The 19,189-nt window shown below is 40.1% G+C and overlaps 1 protein-coding gene across 5 annotated transcripts in view; it reads right to left on the reverse strand.

The window, feature by feature from the left end:
- tamm41 (TAM41 mitochondrial translocator assembly and maintenance homolog) overlaps positions 1-16,888 on the reverse strand; it is a 39,509-nt gene extending 22,621 nt beyond the window's left edge. For 4 of the 5 annotated variants that reach the window (XM_073072110.1, XM_073072109.1, XM_073072108.1 and 1 more), the window contains exons 1-6: positions 16,626-16,886; positions 9,378-9,560; positions 7,781-7,873; positions 1,175-1,325; positions 461-606; positions 192-357 (exon numbers count right to left, since the gene is read on the reverse strand). In XM_073072110.1, the coding sequence (XP_072928211.1) occupies positions 192-357; positions 461-606; positions 1,175-1,325; positions 7,781-7,873; positions 9,378-9,560; positions 16,626-16,757 (871 nt within the window). In that variant the 5' untranslated portion in view covers positions 16,758-16,886. Of the gene's footprint in view, positions 1-191; positions 358-460; positions 607-1,174; positions 1,326-7,780; positions 7,874-9,377; positions 9,561-16,625 lie in introns of all 5 variants that reach the window. The other variant, XR_012102130.1, reaches the window with a different exon arrangement.
- Between the last annotated feature and the right edge of the window lie 2,301 nt (positions 16,889-19,189).

Consider the following 19,189-nt stretch of genomic DNA (forward strand, 5'->3'; position numbering starts at 1 on the left):
AATGGACAAGAATTGCATCTATAAGTGCCATTCAAAAACAGAGCCTTAATATCCTACTTAGAAAGAATTCAAACTCAGAATATACTGCTCAAAAGATTTAAGTGTAATCTATCAAATTTTGCTGGAAGTGTACAATCTAACTCACACACATCTTGATGAAAACATTCAAAGATCAAATCTGTAACACTTACTTTGCTGTATGACTAATCCACAGTCCGGGTCCTGGGCTACCTGAAGCAAGATCTCTTCTACATCTCTATTTTTTCCCGGTTGATCTACCAAACGAGTGATTTCTTGCTGAAGCGTTCTGGGCAATGCCATTAATAGGCTGAATTGACCTTCTGGACTTTTATCAAGCTTAAAAATGAAAACCATCAAATAGCAGTGGTCAAATCCAGGATTTATATCAACTAATGTAGGTAATATTGCATAGAATCTATTTGCAACTCTGGTATCATACCTCTAATTTACCCAAATGTTGCTTGTAAACCACTTGAGGGCACTCCTGTAAAATGTTATTGTAGAGTCTTTGGAAATTTTCCATGTTTGCACTGACAATATTCATTACTTTTGATCTGTCTTCTCCAAGAATCATTCTAAAATCACCTGATTAAAAAGAAATTAACAGCACAATGATCAAGGGTTCACGTCAGTTCAATTTGTACATTTTCCCTACTGAAGCACTTGCATTTTGTGATCACAATCTCAAAGCATTTTATTAAAATAAAATTCCCATGTAATTCATAGTGATTGCAAATGGGAGGATGACATTAGATGTGATTGAAAGTTTCACTGAAAAAGTGTGAGTGAAGCAAAGAACAAGTTCATTTATCGGGGGGGGGGGCGGAGATTGAAAAACAATGTCAAAGGACTAAATTGTTTTGGAAAGTACACATGATTGTCCTCCAATAAGTGAAAAGCAAAAGCAAAATGCACATATTGTAAATCTGCAGTAAATAGAAATAATTGATGCAAAAATCCAGCAGTTCAGGCAGCATATGTAGAGAGAGAAAAAGTTAACATTTCAGTTCTAATGAAAGCTCATCATACTGAAACGTTAATTTGGTTTCTCTCCTGAAGCTGCTTTATGTACAAGTATTTCAGACATTTTCTGTTTTATTTGAATGCACTGCTAAGATTCAGTTTCTCCTCAGCTAACTGGATCATCACATACCATAGTAGGAAAGTCCGGCGATACGAACGTAGAGTTCCTCCTCAGTGAATGATTCTGGCAGCATGAGAAAGGCTGCTGTTACTGCACTTTTCAGATTTCTAGCTAATGCAGCTTGCAATTTGCCATTCTCATCTTGGATTAAAATTTTCACCTACAATTGAACAGAAATTTCAGTAATGCCATGCTTTCAGAATATGGAGCATTAGAACATGGACCTACTATTGATGGATCAAGGCAGCTGCGTATTCATTTGACTACAGGAAATAGGAGTCCTGAACACAACTGGACCAACTGGCAGCATGGTAGCATAGTGGTCAGCACAACATTTTCCAGTACAGGCAACCCGGGTTCAATTCCCACCGCTGCTTGTAAGGAGTTTGTATATTCTCCCCATGACGGCATGGGTTTCCTCCGGTCTCCTCTCACAATCCAAAAATGTACCAGTTTGTAGGGCAATTGGTCATTGTAAATTGTCCTGTGATTAGGTTAGCATTCAAAAAAATTTGGGGGAATTGAAGGGCGGAAAGGGCCTACTTTGCACTGTATCTAAATAAATAAATGGGTAAATAAATAAACAGTTCCTGTGTATAAACATCACTGTAGAAAGGCACGGATAAGAAATAAAATAGTTTAAGATTTTAAGACAAAAGATTAGATAGTTTAATTTTAAGAGATACTTTTACTATAATTGCATGCATTTCATTGACCTTTTTTCCCCCAATGAGTCATCAGAAAAAAAATTAGCCTTAAAGGCAGCTATGTATATTCAAATTGGAAGCTGAAATTTGAACCACAGATCAATTCACCTGGTTCCAACACTCAAATTGATATATAAAGAAACAGAAAACCTACAGCACAGTACAGGCCCTTCAGCCCACAAAATTGTGCCGAACATGTCCCTACCTTAGAAATTACTAGGGTTATCCATAGTCTTTTACTTTTCTAAGCTCCATTGACCTATCCAAAAGTCTCTTAAAAGACCCTATTGTATCCGCCTCCACCACCGTTGCTGGCAGCCCATTCCACGCACTCACCACTCTCTGCGTAAAAAAACTCACCCCTGACATCTCCTCTGTACCTATTCTCAAGCACCTTAAACCTGTGTCCTCTTGTGGCAGCCATTTCAGCCCTGGGAAAATGACTATCCACACTATCAATGCCTCTCATCATCTTATACTTAGAATAACATTTTTTCTTTTTAATAAGAGAATTGTCACTGATATTTTGGTGAAATGCTTGCAGCAATTATTTTCTGAATGATTTATTTAAACTTTTGTGATTATCATGCTACAGTTTTACAAAATACTGGCTTAGCTGCACTTGAAGAATTGTAGACAGTTTTGGTCAGCAAACCAAAGAAAGATGTGATTAAGCAAAAGAGGATGCAGATTCACAAGAACGTTGTCTGGAGTGGAGGGCTTGACTTATAAGGAAACATTGGATAGGTTAAGTTTGTTCTACTTGATGCAAAGGGGGCTGAGAAGTGATATGACAGTGGGATAGAAAATTCTGAGAGGCGCAGATAGATAGGATACAAAGGCAGAGATTGCTTCCCATGGCAGGGGTGTCTAAAACTAGAGGGCATAGGCTAAAACTAAGAGGTTTAAAAAAGATCTGAGGGATAAAATTTTCCACACAAAGAGTACCTAGTGTCTTGAATGAGCTGCCAGAGGGGGTGTTGGAGGCAGGAACCACTAGTAAGAGAGATCTAGACAGGTATGGAATTAATGTAGGCGAGAGGGATTAGTACAGGTAGGCATGACAGCAGGCATAGATATGCTGGGTCAAAGGCCTGTTTCCACTTTATACAACTCTATAGCTCTGTCAAAGCACACCATAGGTTTCATAACAAGCACAACAGAACAAGAAGACCACAAGTATTCATTTTAATGAAACAACCATAGTTCTGTGCATACTTTATTCCTATTATGGTTCACAACATCATTAGTGCAGAACACTGAATTATTTCTCTAACATCATTGTGAAAGCACAGTTGAAGGTCTGACTACTACTTTCTTGAAGCAAGTTGGAAAAGATAATAAATGCAACCTTTCCTGTGTCCCCTTGTTAGAAAAAAGCTGTTAGCAATAGCAATACATCAGATCTAATGTAAAATGTGATGAAATATTGTCTATCAAATGAATACATCTGTTCACAGCAGTACTCCATAGCTACCTAGGAACTTCAAATAAAGTAGGTTAATACCTATCAGAATTGCAGAATGTCAGTAAGTAAATATGGAAATTTAGCATAATACAATATTATCAAGGAATGTGTCATTTTCTTCATCCAAATACATTTACCTAATCAAGTTAGCTTGAAGGGAGCATCTCAAGTTGCAAAATCTTATTTTCTCCCCAACTCATTTTAGGAAGCTAACAACATAAAACATTCTCTATTAAGCTCCAATTGCTTGGCTGAATTTAATACAATTACTTTTTATTTGTGTTGCTCAGCTGAACTTGTCCCATAAAGAGAGATTTTCTAATGAATCCAACATAGGTGAATGAACCAGAAATGAAATGAACTAGCTTAGGATAGAATCTGAGAAGAATAAACTTGACCAATGTCATGGTAACAGATTGAAATAAAGTTGATTCCGAAAGGCTGAAAACAGAATTGGAAAATTGGACATCAGTGCTGTCAAATAATGAAGTAGAAAAGCACAGGCAACATTTAAAAGAAGTGTACAACAAGGCTGGGGTGAGGGAGCTACTAAAAATTTTTGAATGAGATACCAAAAATGAAGATAGATTAAAAATAACCAATGAGAATAAAGAAAAAGGTAATGGACTAAGTCTGTGGATAGAGACAAGGAAGTGAAATCATATCAGCAACTTGGAAGGTACAAAAAAATGATGCTGATCAAGAACATGAAAATAGTGAAGTTCTATGGAGCAAAGGAAAAGAATATTAGGATGGGAATTATGACATGGCCAGTCTGAATTACACACATGACAAAACTGCCAGAGGGATTAGTAATTATCAAGACATAACATTAGATGATAAAATAAGAAATGATTAGGGAGTGATTATTCACAGTGGTAGATGGGAACCAAAGTATCAGAAGGATCAGTGTTGAAACCAGTGTTGCCTACAGTTTACAAGAATCTTATCAGATATACAAAGTCACATATAACTTAAAAGGTATTCTTTTCATTTGAGAGTGACCCAGTTAATACCTTTACATTTTGAAAGATTTTGAGTGTGCTTCCATTCAAACAGGGTATCCAGTTAGAAAGCAAACACGAGGAAATATCAAACGCATCTCTCCCATTTCCCGCACATCTGCCCTCACCCCATTCGGGATAGGGTTCCCCTTGTCCTCACCTACCACCCCACCTGCCTCCAGGTCCAACGTATAATTCTCCGTAACTTCCGCCACCTCCAAAGGGATCCCACTACCAAGCACATCTTTCCCTCTCCCCCTCTTTCTGTTTTCTGCAGGGATCGCTCCCTACACAACCCCCTTGTCCACTTGTCCCCCCCATCCCTTCCCACCGATCTCCCTCCTGGCACTTATCCTTGTAAGCGGAACAAGTGCTACACCTCCCCTTATGCTTCCTCCCTCATCACCATTCAGGGCCCCAGACAGGCCTTCCAGGTGAGGCGACACTTCACCTGTGAGTCGGCTGGTGTGGTATACTGCATCCGGTGCTCCCGGTGTGGCCTTTTATATATTGGTGAGACCCGACGCAGACTGGGAGACCGTTTCGCTGAACACCTACGCTCTGTCCGCCAGAGAAAGCAGGATCTCCCAGTGGCACACATTTTAATTCCACATCCCATTCCCATTCTGATATGTCTATCCATGGCCTCCTCTACTGTCAAAATGAATCCAAACTCAGGTTGGAGGAACAACACCTTATATACCGGCTGGGTAGCCTCCAACCTGATGTCATGAACATTGACTTCTCTAATTTCCGTTAATGCCCCTCCTCCCCTTCTTACCCCATCCCTGACATATTTAGTTGTCTGCCTGTTCTCCATCTCCCTCTGGTGCTTCCCTCCCCCCCCCCCCCCCTTTCTCCCGAGGCCTCCCTTTCCCTTCTCCAGCTCTGTATCACTTTCGCCAATCACCTTTCCAGCTCTTAGCTTCATCCCACCCCCTCCGGTCTTCTCCTATCATTTTGCATTTTCCCCTCCCCCCACTACTTTCAAATCACTTACTACCTTTCCTTTCAGTTAGTCCTGATGAAGGGTCTCGCCCCGAAACGTCAACAGTGCTTCTCCTTATAGATACTGCCTAGCCTGCTGTGTTCCACCAGCATTTTGTGCGTGTTGTTTGAATATCCAGTTGGAAACCCTTTTACCCAATAGGACATGTTACTACACTTGTTTGAATCAAATTGTATGGGTATATTTAAGAAGCTTAGCTCCCTGCTCTACTCACTTTACACTTATGACTGTGACTCTAAGTACAGCTCCAATGCCATATTTAAGTTTGCTGATGACACCACTGTTGTGGGCTGAATCATAGGTAGTGATGAATCACCACACAGGAAAGAGATCTGGCTGAATGGTGCTACAACAACAACCTCTCACTCAATATCAGCAAAATCAAAGTACTTGTTATTGAATATATGAGGAGGAAACCTGAGTTCCATGAGCCAGTCCTCATTAGGAGATCAGAGGTGGAGAGAGTCAGGAACTTTAAATTCCTTGGCATTATCATTTCAGATCTGCCCCGGGTCCAACATGTAACTGCCATTGCAAAGAAGGCACAGCAGCATCTCTACTTTCTTAGAAATTTGCGTAGATTTGACATGTCATCAAAAACTTTAACAAATTTCTATAAATGTGTGGTGAAAAGTACATTGACTGGTTGCAACACAGTCTAGTATGGGAACACCAATGCCCTTGAATGAAAGAAAAGCTACAAAAAGTAGTGGATACAGCTTAGTCTATCATAGGTAAAGCCCTCTCCACAACTGGGCATATTTACAAGGAGCGTTGTCACAGGAAAGCAGCATCCTCTATCAAGGAACCCCACCACCAGGCCATGCTCTCTTCTCACTGCTGCCATCAGAAAGAAGGAGCCTCAATTCCTACACCACCAGGTTCAGGAACAGTATTACCCTTCAATCATCAAGCTCTTGAAATAGAGAACTCACACCAACACAGAACTGACCCCAGATGCTATGACCTAGCTTTTAAGGACTCTAAAACTCATGTTCTTGATATTTATTGCTTACTTATTCATTAGTTTTTTTTTCTTTGTATTTGTACAGTTTGTTGTTTTTTCACAGATTGCTTGTCTCTCTCTGCCGTGTGTGGTTTTTCATTGATTCTATTCTGCTTCTTTCTATTTACTACGAATGCCCGCAGGAAAATGAATCTCAGGGTTGTATATGGTGAAATACATGCACTTTGATAATAAATTTACTTTGAACTTTGAAGCCAGACTCCTCAAATTTATTTAATTCAATGATAATTCAATGATTACTTTGAACCTTATTCGTTGTTTCTTACATTAAAAAACAGCTGTGTGCCAATGTTCAGAATATTCATCAGGTAAAGTCGAGATCTTTGTCATGAGCATAATTAATTCCATCTCTAATTCTCCCCAGTCTCTCGTCAACACCCCAGATTCTAGTACTCAACTACAATGTATGGGTCATTTGCAGTGGCCAATTAACCTACCAGCTTGCATATCTTCTGAATGTGTGAAGAAAGCAGAGCATTAGAGCAACCCATGCAGTCAGAGAGAACATGCGCACTCCACACAGGCAGCACCCAAAGTCAGGACTGAACCCAGGTCACTGGTTTTTTGAGAGAGCAGCTCTGTCTGAATCACAGTGCCACATGTTAGAAGCTTGAACAGTGGCCAGTCAGAGTTTGGAGGTGAAAGTAAAGGTGTCCTCACCCAGGTCAAGGAGAGAGTTTTAAAAATCAACACTTCATAGCTGTTTTTCTCATTGCTTGAATAGCTGCCAATCAGAGTTCTGGATTCACTAGCAAGGTCAAATAAAAATAAGGAAGGTGCAAGAAGAGCAGCCATTGTTGGAGTGGGGCAGTGTTAGAGTGGGGAGCCTTTTGCCTTTAGCTCAACAGGCTTGGGTGACATAAGCACCTAGGAAGCCTTTTCTTACTTGTTCTTCATCTGTACGTGAATACTCAGGGCAAAAAGAATGACTCTAGAGGCTATGTTTTGTTCTTTGTGTGAGATGTGGGAATCCAGGGAGACCTCCAGCCTCCTAGATAACCACATCTGCATCAGGTGCACTGAGCTGCAGCCCCTCGGAGAACGCGTTAAGGAACTAGAGTTGCAACTCAATGACCTTCAGCTCATGAGGGAATCTGAGGAGATGATATATAGGAGCTACAGGGAGGTATTCACTCCAAGGTTGCAGAAGGCAGGTAAATGGGTGACTGTCAGGCAAGGAAAGAGAAATAGGCAGCTGATGCAGAGCACCCCCGAGGCCATTCCCCACAATAACAAGTATATCATTTTGGATACTGTTGGGAGTGAGGAAGCTAATAAGGTGGGAACAAATGGCTTCCCAAAATCAAGCACAAGCACCCATTGCAACTTCAATGTTGTTTCAACACAATCAGCATTCCAATTAGATTCTCTATTCAAACCTGTTACAGTCATAAACTTACAGGTTTGTGTAGTCTTCCAGCAATGTATAAATTTTTCCAATGAAGAAGATCTTCAATCAGAGTTCCTGTACTGATAACACCGTATTTGATTATCTGGAAGGAAAACGAAAAGAGTAGGAGAAAATAATACTAGCAGGTTATTACATACTGGTCTTGTTATTTATAGTTCCCTCTGTTACTATAACCTCTCACACATCTTCAGGTACTACACTTATTAAAGATTCAGATAAATAGATTATGTACAGCTCAGTACTAATACTTTAAAATTTAGGTATTAGGAATTTGTTGTTAAATTTTTAATAATCTTTTAAATGGCTGTTACATCATAGCTCCTTTTTACTGTAATTTATTTAAGATATATATTGCTGTGACAATCTGCACAGCAACAGCAAATTCCAATTGAATGTCTGAAGTAAATATATGCTTGATAGCACAGCACTTGATTCTTTTCTGTGACCAATCATCTCTTGTATACCTTACACAGAATAATTTGATTTAGAATCACTCCGTACAAATGTTCTATAATTTTAGAAGAGAAATTAGTTTTCCATCTTGAAGTGGATGTTCTAAAATAAATTTATAAACTAATTATAATAGCAGCATTGATCCACAGCATGCTTGCAAAAGAGCAAACCTTTACTTACATTGTGTCTTTTACAACTTTAGAATGTCTCAAAACACTTTACAGTCAATGAAGCAATTTTGAATTATCACAGCTAAAATGCAGGAAATACAACAGCCAATTTGCACAAATACACATAGTTAAGTGATAATGAAATAACAATCTGTTCTAGTAACAATGAATGAAGAATGAATGTTGGCCAGGATACAGAACCTTAGAAAATATATCACACAGAAGACATCTTCACTGCCTATCAAAATCACTTGGTCTGTAGCACAGCAAGTCATGGATTTTCAAGCACTTTTTCAACATGTGGAGGATGTTTAACTCTACCATCCTTTCAAGTTGCAGGTTCAAGACCCCTGTCACCAGTATTTCCCTTGGGATCATTAAAGTATGTCTGTCTGTCAGTATTCTTAAAGTTTCAGCATAATTCTCCTGTTCTTCTTCAAAACAGTGTCATGAAATCCTTATTATCATCCGAGAAATGGCCCATTCAAAAAGGAATCTCCAATAGTGAAGCATGCCTTTAACTACTGCACTGAAATGTCAATGACGATTTTTGAGCTTCAAGTCTCTGAGGTGGAGACTGGTTCACAACCACCTCTAACAGGCAAGCCAACAACTAACCACTCCACAACTGATATGCTTACAAAAATAATGATCATTTTCCTGTTTTAACTGTATTTATTAATTACCTTATTAATGATGTGCTAGCTGGTTCAATGTGGAACTGTCAGTAATTAATATCCTCTATCACACTTTAAATAATTTATTAAAAGGATCTAATTTGGAACTAAATCTCTCTGAAATAAAAATGGAAGTAGGCAAAATGAAAGTCAATGTTTCCTCCTCTTAGCGGTTAATGAAACAGTACAACAGTACAATTTAAACATGAAATGCACATTTATAATCACCGGCACCTTACACCAATACCAGATACAGTACAACACATTTCATGTTAACCTCACTTACCCTGTCATCACATGGTACCAACGTATTGTAGTATATTCCAGCGCCATAATTATTCTGCATTTTACTAATATACCTTGGTCCAAAAAAACGCAAAAAAGAATAATGCCGTGGATTTTTCATAATATTCATTGTATGCCAAGTGATTGGATCATCAACAGCAAAAACAAAGTCCAGCACATTATTCTAAAAGAGAGAAAGGCAACAATATTTTTTAGAAAATAAATGAATCTATTATGTACAATTTGTATTATTTAATTCATAATTAAGGAACAATGAAGGAATCAGCTGTCACTGGTCTATCAAAAGAGCAAAGGAAACTCCGGTAATAATATCCAAGTGATTTAATGTGTGTATACTGCCCCAGGACCCACACACTTATTCAATCTTTCTCCTTTGTAAAAAAAAACACCTCATTATCCGTGAGCTGAATGGTTATAAATCTTCTCTAAATACTATTAAACCACACAGACATACAAATCATTGGAAAAAGATACCCACTTTATATAAAGATGAGACACATTACAAATGAATCAAAGGTCATGAACATGTTCAATGAAAATATCTGTGGGCAAGAGGTCACTACACTCACCATAAGTTTTAATAATCTTTTTCCACATCTGAACATACCCTGTTTTACACTTGCAATCCACTGGACAGTGAAGAAAGCACATCAGAAGGCAAAAGAAATTTGTCATGTCACTAATGACACTTGCCAATTTTTTTTATAGATGCACCATAGGAAGTATGCTGTCCAAATATATTATAGCTTAGTATCACAACTAGTCTGATTAAGATGGCAAGAAATTGCAGACGTGTGAATACAGCCAAGTTCAACACACAGATTTGTGAATGCAGCCCAGTCATCACACAGATTTGTAAATGCTGCCCTGTCCATCACACCAAATCGTTTCCATTCCAGTGACTACATCTGCACTCCCTGCAGCCTCAGGAAAGCAGCCAACATAATCAGGGACCCCGCCCACCATGGCCATCTCACTTCTCCCCTCTGCTATTGAGTAGAAGCACGTATCACAAGTCTTAAGGACAGCATCTATGCAACTGGGATTGGACATGAATATTAACACCTCTTACACGTTGAAAGGTGAACTCTTGATCTTTCATTTTGCCTTGTTCTGGCCTTTTGAGTTTATTTGTCTGCCTGCACGACACTCTCCTCATAAATTCAATACTATGCATTGCTTTTTCTTTTTACTACTTCAGTGTATTTGTGTACAGCATGATCTGACTGGCACACAAAGATACATTTTTTCCACAATACCTTTGTGTACACGTGACAATACGCCAATACTAATCTAACTTACATTAAACCCTTCCAAAGTGGTTAATTTCTGTTCATATACTGTAGATATTGCCTAACAACATTAATCACAGCAATAATGTACTCAAAGTATTCATATACATAACCATGGAAACACTGCTGACATTTCAGTGACAAGGGGGAATTCCCCAAATTAGTTACTCTAGTTGTGCTGCTTCAGCAGGACACAAGGGAAACAAAATGTATTTGTTTATATAAAATAGCCTCTAACCTGCTTGTGGACTGCAAGATATTATGCATTAACCTCACTAAGTAATAATAAACCTCCCATAAGTCATAAGCCCCACGGGTGATGGGGTGGAGATACATCACTACCAAAGGAGGTGTAAGGCGCTCCTTCCCTCTGCTAGCCTGCAGGTCACCCTTGGGGAAAGGTGTAGCATCTGTTTAGCCCCCTGATCAGGGTCATGTGAACTCAGGGAGCAGATGGTGGATGGTTATATGAGGAACTGATGCGCATCACAGGTCCTGGTTATGCGACCACTGACACCTGGCAGATATTTTCTGAAGAGTATTGATAATGGCTGGGGTCACCCATCTTATAAAAACACTGTCCAGAAGCAAGCCACTTCGTAGAAACATTTGCCAAGAACAATCGTGGTCATGGATAGATCATGATTGCCCATGTCATACAGCACGGCAGAAGATGATGATGGAAAGTCTGAATTCCCTGTACTTCAACTGGAAAAAAAACTGATTTACTTTGTGAAAGCAAAAAGGTGATCCAAAATACCCTTCAGATGAAGATATAGTTACCATAGAAACCATGCAAAGAAAGTACCTGAATTTCTACAAGAATATTTCACAACACACTTCAGGGCATATTTTATATACATGTCAAGTACAGTGAATATATGTACATCTCAAAGTATGCATCATAGTGCTACCACTTTAGTTTGTACTCCATCAAACTTTGCAGATCAACTGCTCAATCAGTTATAGTTTACAGCACAACAGCTAAAAACAAGGGAACTTTAGTAACGGTTAAATAAGCCAGTACGATGCTCAGTAGTTGCAGCTTATAAAGCTGTCTTGCATTAATGCCTGTTATCTACCTTGTTATAGAAGATCTTATCCAGCAACTGTAAGTTCACAACAATGCACTAAAACTCCATTCACAGTATCACATCTGTATACATCTTACATAACAAATTTTGATGTTTTAGAATTTTTAAAAAGAGAACGGAGAACAATGGTGTTCAGTGGAAATTCCTGACAGGTCAATGACATGGTCATACCGCTGGTTTAGCCATGGCGGCATGTAAGTGTAGTAGTTAGCACAAGACTTTACAGTACCAGCAACCCAAGTTCAATTCCCACTGCTATCTGGAAAGAGTTTGTATGTTCTCCCAATGACCACATTGGTTTCCTCTGGGTGCTGCAGTTTCCTCCTGCAGCCCAAAGACGTACCGGTTAGTAGGCGAATTGGTCATTGTAAATTGTCCCATGATTAGGCTAGGGTTAAATCAAGGGATTGCTGGGCTGTGCAGCTTGAAGGGCCAGAAGGGCCTATTCCACACTGTATCTCAATAAAAAAATACAATGAAATTGATGGGAAGTATCTTGCATCAGTTCCATTAGTGAGTTCACTTAATACACGGAAAACCTACAGCATAATACAGGCCCTTCTGCCCACAAAGCTGTGCCGAACATGTCCCTACCTTAGAAGTACCTAGCCTTTACCCTCAGCCCTCTATTTTTTCTAAGTTCCATGTAGCCATCCAGGAGTCTCTTAAAAGACCCTATTGTTTCTGCCTCCATCACCGCCGCCGGCAGCCCATTCCACGCACTCATCACACTCTGATTAAAAACTTACCCAACATCTCCTCTGCACCTACTTAAAGCACCTCAAAACTATGCCTTCTCGTGCTAGCCATTTCAGCCTGGGGAAAAGCCTCTGACTATCCACATGATCATTAGCTCTCAATATCTTGTATACCTCTATCAGGTCACTTCTCATCCTCCATCGCTCCAAGGAAAAAAGGCCGAGTTCACTCAACCTGTTCTCATAAGACATGCTCCCCAATCCAGGCAACATCCTTGTAAATCTCCTCTGCACCCTCTCTATGGTTTCCATGCCCTTCCTGTAGTGAGGTGACCAGAATTGAGCACAGTACTCCAAGTGGGGTCTGACCAGCGTCCTATATAGCTGCAACATTACCTCTTAGCAGGCATCTGTATAGAAAATATATAGGGGGAAAATAAACCTTTTGCAATATTATTGACCCTAATCAGCAACCAAGTAAATCAAACTCACTGTGACCAGTGATCAGAACTGGAAATGATGGTGAATTTAGAAGTGTCAGTATAGAACTGATGGAACATTAGTATTAACCTAACTAAATACAACATAAAAGCAACAATTCAGTTAATAAATGACCAAGATGCATGGAAGGTAAATTTGTTAAAAGGAAATTGTTTGTCTTCTGTTATGCCAAAATGGTGAACACATCTGTAGGCTCTTCAATAGCAAGTCCTTGAAATAGAGCAATATTTGTTCTCCTGAATATCTTAACCTGCTGGATATAGCCATTACCCAATTGCTTGTTGAAAAGAAAATTAGTCAATAGACAATAGGTGCAGGAGTAGGCCATTTGGTCCCTCGAGCCAGCACCGCCATTCAATGTGATCATGGCCGATCATCCACAATCAGTACCCCGTTCCTGCCTTCTCCCCATATCCCATGACTCCACTATCTTTAAGAGCTCTATCTAACTCTTTCTTGAAAACATCCAGAGAATGGGCCTCCACTGCCTTCTGAGGCAGAGCATTCCAGAGATCCACAACTCTCTGGGTGAAAAAGTTTTTCCTGAACTCCATTCTAAATGGCCTACCCCTTATTCTTAAACTGTGGCCTCTGGTTCTGGACTCCCCCAACATCAGGAACATGTTTCCTGCCTCTAGCGTGTCCAATCTCTTAATAATCTTATGCATTTCAATCAGATCCCCTCTCATCCTTCTAAATTCCAGTGTATACAAGCCCAGTTGCTCCAATCTTGCAACATATGACAGTCCCGCCATCCCGGGAATTAACCTCGTGAACCTACGCTGCACTCCTTCAATAGCAAGAATGTCCTTCCTCAAATTTGGAGACCAAATCTGAACACAATACTCATAGAATATCATACAATAGTCATAGAATCACAGGAAAGTACAGCATAGAAACAGGCCTTTTATCCCATCTATTCCATGCTGAACTGTCTACTCCCATCAAACTGCACCAGGACCATAGCCCTCCATACCCCTACCATCACATATCCATCTGGACTTCTCAATCACTGAAATTGAGCTTGCGTGAACCACTTGTACCAGCAGCTTGTTCCACACTGGCACAAGCCTGAGTGAAGAAGTTTCCCCTCATGCTCCCCTTAAACTTTTAACCTTTCACCCTTAACCCATGACATCTAGTTGTAGTCCCACCTAGCCTCAGTGGAAAAAGCCTGTTTGCACAAAAGCTATTGCTAATTTGGGTGGAGAAATGGCAAATGGAGCGTAATCCATACAAGTAAGCGACAACATGTCCTGTGAGAACAAAAGCAAGGGGAAATATACAGTTAATGGCAGTACCCACCAAAACATTAATGTACCAGGATTTTGAGATTCAAATCTATAACTCCCCAAAAGTGGCAACACTAGTATAGTGGTAAAGAAAGCATATGATATGCTTGCCTTAAATGAGGTGGGACATCAATTGGTCTCCAATTAGGAAGTCAAGTTGTAGCTATCTGAACTTTAGTTAGGCCAAACTTGGAGAAATGTGTAGTTTTGATTACCACATTAGTGGAAGGGTATGGAGGCCCTGGAGAGGACGCAGAAGAATTTTATCAGTTTGTGGAGAGACTGAACAATCTAGGATTGTTTCTGCTAGAGCATTAGTCTGAGAGACATAAGTAGGCTAGACAGTCTCTTTTTTCCTCTATGGAGGAAATGGCAAATACTGGAGGCGAGAGGGAGAAGTTTAAAGGATATGTGTGAGGTTTTTAAAAAAAAAACAGAGAAAGGAAGGTTCCTGGAATGCACTGACCGTAGAAGCAGATGCTTGCACAGGGAGGTAATACAGATATGTGGACCATGTTCAAGTAGATGGTATTAACTTAAACGGTCAAAGAATTTATATTCCTGTGTACTGTTCTAACTAACGAGGCAAAACATTTTGATATAGCAAGAAATCCTACCAGAAACTCTTTGGGAGTTGCTCTACTCCCAGAAATTGATTATTAAAAACTCCCAATTAATAATAAATAATAATGAAGTAAAAGATTAGATGATGAGATTAAAGGATGTTGCTATCAAAAATATGCTGCCAGTGGACTGTTAACAAGAGATCCTTCTCTCTCACTCCACACAAGGTCTTACTTATGCTTGGTCTCTCATTGATCTATCATTGTAAACTTATAGACTCCATTTCAGTAGAAGGGCCTCACTCTTACCGGATCTACATTTCCCCTGCAGTGTCAGAAAGAGGGCGTATTCCCCCCCATTGACTTATTTATGTGACATTCACATAACTAACATGGCCATGATTGCTAGATGTCACTCACTGCCTTTAAAGTTTTGATGAGTTGTGTTCAGGAAGCACTGCAGATTCTACACTGATGCTTTCACAATATTTTTGGTCAGGAAGTTTTAGGTATTAGACCTAGCAACAATGAAGAGTGATGCGTTTGAAGTTAGGATAGTGTCGTGGGTTGAAGTGATACAGCAAGTAATCATGTCCTGTCATCCCTTTTGTTTTAAATGACAAAGGTTATCAATTCAGTAGGTGCAGGAGAAATTGCCTTGGTGAGTTTCCAGTTCATTTTGTAGCTGGTTCACATTACAGCCACAGTGCACCAGTGATGGAGAAGACAAGTACTTAGGGTAGAAGGTGAAGTGTTAATCATATGGACTTCAAGCCTGGCTGGTGTCAAGTCTCTCGGATTGCACTCTCCAAGAGTGGAGAGGAATTCGTCACATTCCTGATCCATTTCAGAGCACAGGCAACCACAATTTGATAGAGAAATATTACAAGAGATGACCAAAAAGGTAAGCTCCAAGGAATAGTCAAGGTGAGGAAAGAGGGAGGGGTTGATAAACTTTCAAAATGAGGGCCAAGTCAATATCCATTAATCAGACCTTTAATTGCAAAGATGAGCAGAATTAGAGGAACGCCGATATAAATCAGGGTTGTTGAAGAGATACTTGTAAAGAAAAAGAGCACCAAAATCAAGAGATTTGCAAAGATAAGCATATTAATTAATAGACCAGTTCATGTAAATAGGCAGGGGGATGATGGGCATAGAAACTCATGAAGATTAATATTAAATTTTAGAGACTTCTAAGTTAGATGGGAAAGATTGGAGTTGTTCTTCAAAAAAAAGTTGAAAAGAGATTAATAGAGGTATACAAGATCATGATAGGTTGAAACAATGTAAACAGGGAAATGGGTTCAAAAGGACGGGGATGCAGGTTTGAAACAATGTGCCATAGGTATGGAGGTGGGGAGAAGTTATCTCTTATACACAGTAAGTGGTGCTCAAGTGCAATTCACTGCCCGCAAGGCTAGTAGCAACAGTCAAGCAGGCCTTTCAGAAAGGAAAGAAATTGCTTCACGCAGGTCCCGATGCGCTGAGCGGCCTCTTCTATGTCAGCAATTCAAAGAATGCACACCCATTGAGCCTAGTAAGTTTGCAAGACATGCTCCCAACTTGATGTACATAAAGTCAGTCATCAATCATATCCCTATCTCTCGACGGAGCCTGGGGTGAATACTGGCTTGTTCTCGGAATCACTTTCTCAGCATCATTTCAGCATGTAGTACTAATGTAAATTTGATGTACATAGAGCCTTTGACAGAGCAGGGTCCCCTGGAGCCCACATCGGGGAGCCAGGACACAGGTCCCCAGCCCACCCCGCTCTCCCTCACTTACACTGGGTGCCGGCTGCCCAGCTTGCCCAAAGAGGCCGGAGCCATAGGCGAAGGCCAGACTCAGGTCCCGAGGGAAGTGTGCCAGGATCCTTCTCATCAGCCCACTGTTACTCTGCAGCACTGGCAACGACATGTCTGCCAGTCCCCGCCGCCGCCGCCAACGACCCGCCCCGATTCCAAAACCCGGCGTAAAATCACGGAAGGCAGCGACCCGCGTGGTGGCGGCGCGGGGACGCGCTTCGCTGCCGCAACCCGGAGCACCGCTCCTGCGGGCCCCTGCTGGCCGGAGGAGCGAACTGCAAGCGGCGCAGGCTAAAGGGAGCTGGGGCTGATTGATGCCGTCTGGTCAAAGTACAGTACTCCGTCAACGTCTGCGTTCATCTGTTCTCCGTCTCAAAGTGACAGAATACTTGTGTGAATGTGTGAGCGTCTATTTAGGTACCTGCATCTGTATGAATGGAGCTGTGAATGCAACCGAATATTTGTGTATGCGTCTCCCTGCATTTATCAATGTTCAAAGTAAATTTATTATCAAAGTAAATATATGTCACCATATACAACAACCCTGAGATTCATTTTCTTGCAGGCATACTCAATAAATCTATAAAATAATAACCATAAAAGAATCAATGAAAGACTGCACCAACTTGGGCATTCAACCTTTGTGCAAAAGACTCTGCAAATACAAAATGGAAGAATTAATAATAGTAAATAAATACGCAATAGATATCAAGACCATGAGTAAAGAAACCTTGAGAGTGAATCCATTGGATGTGGGAACATTTCAATGATGGGGTGAAGTGAAGTTGAGTGAAGTTATCCCCTTTGGTTCAAGAGCCTGATGGTTGAGGGGTAATACCTGTTCCTGAACTTGGTGGTGTGAGTCCTGAGGTTCTTGTACCTAGTTCCTGATGGCAGTAGCGAGAGGAGAACTTGTCCTGGGTGATGGGGGTACCTGATGATTTCCTGTGAATGTGCTTAGTGATTGGGAGGGCTTTACCTGTGAGGGACTGGGCCATATCCACTACTTTTTGTAGGATTTCCTGTTCAAGGGCACTGGTATTTCCATACCAGGCTGTGATGCAGCCAGTCAATAAACTCTCTACTACATCTATAGAAGTTTGTCAAAGTTTTAGATGTCACGCAGAATCTTTGTAAACTGCTGAGGAAGTAGAGTATTGCTGTGCCAGCATTGACAGAAAATGCTGGAGAAATTCAAGAGGTTTGGCAGTATATATATGGAAGGACCACCCCTCCCCTACACTTATATTGTGGCTTCTGCCCCCTTAATTTACAGTGCTGATGAAGAGTCTGACCCCAAAAGGTAAACTGTTCATTTCCTTCCACAGATTCTGCTTGACCTGCTGAGGTCCTCCAGTAATTTGTGGATGTTGATCCAGATTTCCAGTAACTGCAGTCTCTTGTGACTACAACTGACATTGTTTCTCTATTGTAAATTTGGACAGTAATGTGGAGATAGTACTGACAACATCTTTCCAGAACCTTCAGATGTCTGCATTAGCAGCAGAAGGAACACAACATTGTGACTGTATTGGGATTGCTGACTGCAAATTTCTAAACTCAGATGAAGACCTTAAGTCCTATCAGATATAAATAGTCATGAGTTCTCTCAGTAAAAGGAGATTATACCGTAACTACTCAGTCTTGAAAGACTAGTTCACTTCCCTGTTTATTCTCCACGGTGAGTTTAGCTACTATTCAAGTGGTTTGTCTCCTACCAAGGAGAAATACTTGCAGCTAACAACGTTGCTTAAAACACAATTAATTTTTTTTCAATGATACACATTGAAATCGGAATAATATTCTTAAAGCACATTAAAATCTCACAAAAGATTTATATCTTAAACACTTTGAAATTACAAACCATTACTAACACAAAAAGCAATTCCATATAAAGCATTTCCAACACACAGGATTTCCAAATCACAGATATTATTCCTATAAACTAAAAAAAACAATGCAGATGAACAAATCCTCTATTACAGAAATTAAAGACAGAGAAATGGATCTTAGTTCACCTCATTTTTCTTCCATGTTTCTTGATGTTTCTTATCCCATTTCTAATAAACTTAAATGCTCTCTACATTAATACAATCTCTATACCATTTGGGCGACTTCATACATATATGATATTTCCTTAGATACCCTTTTAACACAAAAGATCTAAAAAGTTTTTGGAGGCATAGTTCTCAGCTACTTCAGCAATAAATGCTGTAAAGCTAACTTATCTGTGTACATATAACTTCCAGCATTAATAGATCATCCATTTGCTATGCTAGGTGATAATATCCATCTGGTCTGCAAGATTCTTTGAAGTAAGCAACTTAGTCAGCTTGTCTGTTTTTAAAAAAGCCAAATTAAACAATCCATTGTCTTATATTGTACTCTTGAGCAGTAATAAACCAGTTGCAGTGAGCTACATCTTACTGACAACCCATCTGCAAAACAGAGCTTGTTTGTAAAGCTGTGCTGTTAATTTCAAGCTGATTACTGTTTGTCATTAATGTACATTTTAAGAACTGAAGACTGACTCCCATTATGACC

This window comes from Hemitrygon akajei, chromosome 19 (assembly GCF_048418815.1).
Source record: "Hemitrygon akajei chromosome 19, sHemAka1.3, whole genome shotgun sequence".
Lineage (NCBI taxonomy): Eukaryota > Metazoa > Chordata > Chondrichthyes > Myliobatiformes > Dasyatidae > Hemitrygon > Hemitrygon akajei.